At 51.0% G+C, this 6,045-nt stretch overlaps 1 protein-coding gene across 1 annotated transcript in view; it reads left to right on the top strand.

The window, feature by feature from the left end:
* Nucleotides 1-1,248: 1,248 nt before the first annotated feature.
* Nucleotides 1,249-6,045, top strand: part of MDGA2 (MAM domain containing glycosylphosphatidylinositol anchor 2) — a 244,782-nt gene continuing 239,985 nt past the window's right edge. Inside the window, exons 1-2 of the mRNA XM_086462047.1 lie at nt 1,249-1,324; nt 2,151-2,374. Coding sequence (XP_086318173.1) covers nt 1,249-1,324; nt 2,151-2,374 — 300 coding nt within the window. The remainder of the gene's footprint in view (nt 1,325-2,150; nt 2,375-6,045) is intronic.

Raw genomic sequence — 6,045 nt, 5'->3', positions numbered from 1 at the left:
TCAGAGCGCGACACACGGGACTGACTCTTAAACGAGGACGTCTCTGTCCTTGCAGGAGGGATGGTGAGCTCCGTGGGAAGAGCAGCCTGGATCTGTGGTCCAAAGGGATGGATGGGTTCGATTTGTTTCTTCTAAGCAGTAAATAGCGTCTTCAGCCTCGCCAAGCACCAGCTGTGGACTCGTAGGGGGAGTGGGCTGGGGCTGCAAAGCAGCGCTCCTGAGCAGCAGGAAAGCAAAGCTGAGGCTGCTCGTGTGTAGGGACACGGGGTACGACTACGTGCGGCCGTAGGCTGAGCGCTGTACCTTCAGTCGTTGGGAATAGCTCATGCAAGGGGCTGATTTTTGCAGGCCTCCCCCCCAAAAAAACCTGCCAGGAGCAGGGATGCGTTGCTCTCTAACCCGTATCCATCTTTGCGAAGTAGGGGCTGCCCGCAGGGGAGCGGAGGGGCTGAGTTGGGGCGGGGGCTGTGGACCTCGGTGCGCGGCGGCTGGAGGAGCAGAGCTTGCCGGAGGCTTTGCTGGAGCTGCTGGGCCACCCCTGCCCCATGGCGGGAGGCTGTGAGCGCGGGATTTTTTTGCTCTGGTGCCCCTTGGGTTCGTTGGGAATGGTCCCACCAAGCTGTTGTCCCTGCTGATCTTCCAGGCCTGCGTCACCTTGTACCGTTGGACTCGGGAGCGCATCAGGGAGGCAGGAAACCTCCGTTCCCTGCACGAGCTCTTCTGGCCGCGCCGCAGAGCGGCTCTGCCGAGGATGGGTTTCTTAGGCACTTGCTGAAGAGGGTAACCTCGGCCAAGCACGTTGAAAAATGATCTAAATATAGTAGACCGGGGTGGACGGGGGCAGCGCAAGGTAGCTGCGAATATCAAGCTTAGTCATTACGGCCTGAAATAATTATTCTCTTTGTGTTGGTTTAGTTGACGTGACACTGTCCTTTGCTTGAGTCTCATTTTCTTCAGCTTCTGGAGAGTGAGGGTCAGAAATCTGAATTATTAGGAGGCTTGTATCCCTGCTAGGCATCGTTTTGGGAACACAACAGGCTGCGTCAGCTGGGAGCCGTGGGTGGGTCGGACCAGTAACGGGATGGTGATGGGGGGACGTTCTGCCGGGGTGCTGGAGCGATGCACCCCAGGAATCCCGCGTGCGCTTGCCGTGGGTGTTAGCTGACGGTTGCAAATGGATCAAAGAACCGGTAGACTGGTGTGAGAGGGAGGTGCTGTGCAGCACAGAGTCGTGGGGAGAAGGCCCAGATGTTATCCCAGCTGCGCGGGGCTCTGCTCCCTGGGAAACGGGGCCGGGAGCTCAACGGCTTCAAGTCCTCTTGGGGTCAGCTCTAGTCGTTCTGGTTGTGATTTAAGACTTCAGTGGGGGACTTTGAGGCAAGTACACTTTTACTGTGCGCTGACGAGCAGAGAGGGTGAAATACCGTGTCTTTCAAACTCACCAGAATTACATTTTTATCTCTCCTGCCGTTTAGCTTACGTTACTTTGTTTGGCAGCAGGACTGTAACTCCGCTGTCTTATCCTATCGAGCCACTCTCTGAAAATTTTAATAAATGTGAATTTCACAGTTCAGAAATAAAGAAAATCGTAGAGCCAGGAACCTGCTTTCGAGACTTGCCGAAACACAGCTGTAATTTGTACGTGTGGTATCAGCAGCAACACGGCAGTTTTCCTACATGTACAACATGTAAACCAGCGTGATTTCCTGTAGTTCAGGTTGCATGTACAAGGAATTTAAAGTAAGGGCTCTGCTTGAACTTAACCTCCGGTCCAAATCCTGATCCCTCCGACAGCGGCAGGATTTTGGTATCAACTTTGAAAGGAAGCGGCATCAGTCCCACTGTTCCTCCTGCTTAATTTTAGTGGTTTAATTAAGGCTTCTCATTTGCATAATGAGTGCGATAATACATTTAGGAAGGTATATAATAAAAAAAGAACAATAATGCAGAGTTCGTTTGGAACTGGAAACAAAAATAACTGGAGCGTGAGTGAGTTCAGGAAGGTTTCGCGCGGGGGAGCGCTAGGTATTAATTAATAAATACGCCGGCGGTCTCTTCTGGGGCCGAATATGCGTGTGCTGGGTAAGAAAAAGTAAAAATACTCCGCTCCAGCCTCGGTCCTCCCAGCTAGGGGTGTGCAGGGGTCCCAGGCTGCTGCGGCGGAGGTGGGTCTGAGCGAACCCCGGGGGTGCAGGCGCCGGTGCTCACCTGGTTTCTCTCTCTGGGTCTTGCAGCCCCCCCCACCGTGCGGATCGTGCACTCGGGCCTGGCGTGCAACATCGAGGAGGAGCGCTACTCGGAGAGGGTCTACACCATCCGCGAGGGCGAGACGCTGGAGCTGACCTGCCTGGTCACCGGCCATCCTCGGCCACAGGTGAGCCCCCGCCGTGCCCGGTGGCAGCTGCCCGCCGGTCACCGCGTCTTTCTTCTGCTCTGTCCGTCTCTGAGCCCGGGCGGGTTGGTTTCCATCTCCTGCTGAGGACCAGAGTGGGGCAGGGGGGTGGTGGAGATCAGTGCAATAGGAGCCGGGAAGCTGATGGTGGTGGGGGGGGGATTTGTCCAGGCTGTTGGTTTGATATGGGAGTGTTGCCGAAGGAACATCGACAGCAGAAGAAAGTTTATGACCTTTTGTTTTGAATGACTGGCTAAGAACGTGGGATCCAAATCAGCGAGCCTCTCTTGTACTTTGACACGGGGTTCTGATGTGAGTGTTTGAGATCCATGGAGGCTGGTAGGTGGAAAGGAAGAAGATATATGAGGTCAGGGACAACGGAAAGTAGGCAGTAGGCACCAGAGTGAACAGCTGGAGAAGGAGGCACACGAGAGCTTGGGGGGAGTCTCCCTGTGCGCGTGGGTCTTGGATGTTGGAACGACAGCATTGCAGCCCTGCAGAAAACAAGAGTTAAACAGAAAGAAACTACCCTTTTCCAGGTCTAACTCTGTTTTATAGCACCACATTCAAAGCCAGAGAGTCTTGTCGGCGTGTGCTATGGCTGTGTCCCCCGTCACTGCCCCCCGTTCCCCGGGGTGCCCTGTTAGCACGTTATTTTGGGTCAGGACCTTTCAAGACCTGTGGAGGTGTAATGCTTTTTTCTCCACCTTGCTCTGCTTTTCCATTTTCATCTTTTCTTTTGCTTGTTGAACGAAGCCTGCTCTCTGTTCCCTCTTCTGCCGTTGCCACTTGGTCTTCTGCTCTGGCCCATCGTCTGGGGGGACCTTATCGCTCTCTACAACTACCTGGAAGGAGGTTGTAGGGAGGTGAGGTCGGTCTCTTCTTCCGAGTAACAAGCGATAGGACAAGAGGAAACAGCCTCGAGCTGCACGAGGGGAGGTTTGGGCTGGATATGAAGAAAAATTTCTTCACTGAAAGGGGTGTCAAGCGCTGGAACAGGCTGCCCAGGGAGGTGGTGGAGTCACCATCCCTGGAGGCGTTCAAAAAAATGTGTTGATGTGGCACTTGTAGACATGGTTTAGTGGGCACGGTGGTGCTGAGTCAGCGGTTGGACTTGATGATCTTAGAGGTCTATTCCAACCGGAATGGTTCTGTGGATCCATGATCTTGCTGTGTTGGTAAATGAGCTGAGGGTGTGTGTAACGAGCTGCGATTACCGTGTTTCACAGTGCACGTGTTTGTGTGAGGTTCTGAACGCTAGACCACCTTGTGAGGAGTTGCTTTGCAAGGTGGTGAATTAAACACCTCCCTCTTGCAGTCATGTAGGACAGGCGGGAGCTGGGGAAGAGGGGATTCACTGGGGACCTCCAGTCTGCCAACAAGTGGTGTTCCTCCAGGAAGGAGAGATGTGCTGATTCTCTGCTGTTTATTCTGTAGCTGTTCCCGATTTAATGAGAAGATTTGCAAGTAAAGAAGTTGAAGTTTGGCCTGTGCTCGTTCCAGGGAAGGCGTAGGTCAGGCTGTGTCATAGAAAACTACTTTTAACTGCACACAGTTGCACTCTCACATTAAAGCTATAAATGCTATAAACCAAGCCATCTTTCTTTTAAATCATGATCCCTGTCTACCCTTTGCCAGGTGAAGGAGAAAGGCAAAAAAAAAAAAAGGCCGAAAAGCCCCCAGCTGAGCCTGGGCTGAGCATCTCGATGTTCTTACTAACACCCCAAATAAGAACAGCGGTGTTTTAAAATCATTTCTGTTGTTATGAAGGCATGAGAAGTACATATTGCCCTGCTATTGTGTTCTCTCCCGTTGCTGATTGTCCTCTTGGTGGTCGCGCCATGGGAGATCGGTGGCCTGTGGAGGAGATGCGGGGAAGATGCTGGTGGCTCCTCACTGGAAGAGCCAAGCGAGAGAGCCTGGATGGATACAGACCTCGTTCACAAAAGGTGGTAACTGAAGCAGCGAGGGAGCATCTCCCGCCTTGAGGACACCCTGCTGCTTTTTAGGGGATTAGGTGTGGCGTACGGTGCTCTTCAGTGGGGGGAGATGGGGCTGGCTGCCTTCCCCAGCCGCCTCTCCCAGACCAGGCCTTTTCTCTCAGCGCCTGTTAGTTGTGTAGGATTCATTCCTCCTTCCCCAACTTTTCTTATCCAGGCTTATTTAACAACTTTTTAAGATCCAAAGCAGCTGGCTGTGGTTGCAGCAGTTTTTGGCGTGCCCTGTGTTTGGGTGGAAGTAAATAGGTTCACGCAGAAAAGAGCAGGAGAAAGGCAGACTGATGCTTCCAGGGAGCTTCCTCGGAGAATGTTTCTCCCTCAAACCATCTGCTCCGGCAAGGCTGACCACCGCCTGCGAGGTTTGGTGCGGCTGAAATCAAAGATCCCTCTCAGGAATCAAACCCGAAGCTGTTCAACCAAAATGCCTTATCAAGAAAGCAACCACGCGGCTGCTTTTTTTTCAGAAAAATCTCTATTTTCTCATCTGGGATTCAGGATGGAAAATTGATTTCTCTTCGTTTTACCTGTTTATAGATTTTCTTTGTCAGCCAGCACCTCAGTCTGCTTGCTTGCTCTCATTACAGCTCTCGGAGACTCGCAATATTTTTTACAGATTAATTGCCTGAGAGCAGGGGGATAGTTTTGGTAGTCTCAGATGGGTGATTCTGCAGCGAAATACAGGAGGCTTGGCTGGGCTGTGTTTGAACATTAGCCTTTTAATGACCTTCCTATTAAATTTCCATTCAATTTTATGCTCCGGATAGTGGTTTTTTTTTAGAAAAAAAGACCCTAAGACACCGTAGCTTTTTGCACTGCCATGTTTAAACTTTGGCCTGCGACTCTGTGGGAGCTGCAGCCCCTTGGACTCGTTGCCCGTGAAATTTGGCTTCTCTGAAACAAGACTGAATTGCGCCAATATTTGTGTTGCTTTTTATAGTGGGGCTGCTGGGGAAAAGCACCGACCGGGGTCGGGCAGGGGCTCGGGGTGGATCAGCAAGCTGCTGCTCGCTGTTTCCAGCTGTCTGGGAACTGCTCTTACCTGCCAGTAGTTACTCTTGAGTATTTTAAATAGAGGTAGTGTAAGATTTTTAGTTCTTTTGCTTGTTGGATACGTTCTGCTTTCTGGGCCTGGTTCAGGAGGAGGAGGAGGTCTGCAGTGTGTCTCTGCTGTGACTAAGGGGCAGCAGCAGGCTGGAAGGGGTGATAGGGCATTTGTTTTTAAGCCTCCCTTTTTCATATGTGCAGTGTGAAGCTTGATAATATATTGTTGTTGGATCCTGATGTTCAGACAGCCTCCAATGTGAGATGAGATTTGGGGAAGTATCTGGCAGGGTGTTGCCTCTTCTCCTTGCAGATGGATGTGGCGAAAATACATTTTTATTTTTATTTTTTTAGCTGCGAGAGGCTTCCATCCACATTTGGTGGTAATTGCTGATCTTCTCAGTACTTCAGGTTTTTTACCGAGTTTTGCACAGAAGGTTATCGTATTTGGTTTGCAAATTGTATGGAAATTATTTTCAAAATGATATTTTATCAGACCCTGGGAAGTACATTTGTAAAATAGATGTAATTATGTACCTATTCCAAGAACGCTATTCCACTTGCATGTGGTTCTCAAACTTTTTCAGTTATTATTGGCATCCACAGAAACTG

This window comes from Leptosomus discolor, chromosome 3, assembly GCF_034619465.1.
Source record: "Leptosomus discolor isolate bLepDis1 chromosome 3, bLepDis1.hap2, whole genome shotgun sequence".
In the NCBI taxonomy this organism is placed as follows: Eukaryota; Metazoa; Chordata; class Aves; order Leptosomiformes; family Leptosomidae; genus Leptosomus; species Leptosomus discolor.
Note: the sequence above shows the minus strand (reverse complement) of the source record. Positions and strands in the feature narration are given on the sequence as shown.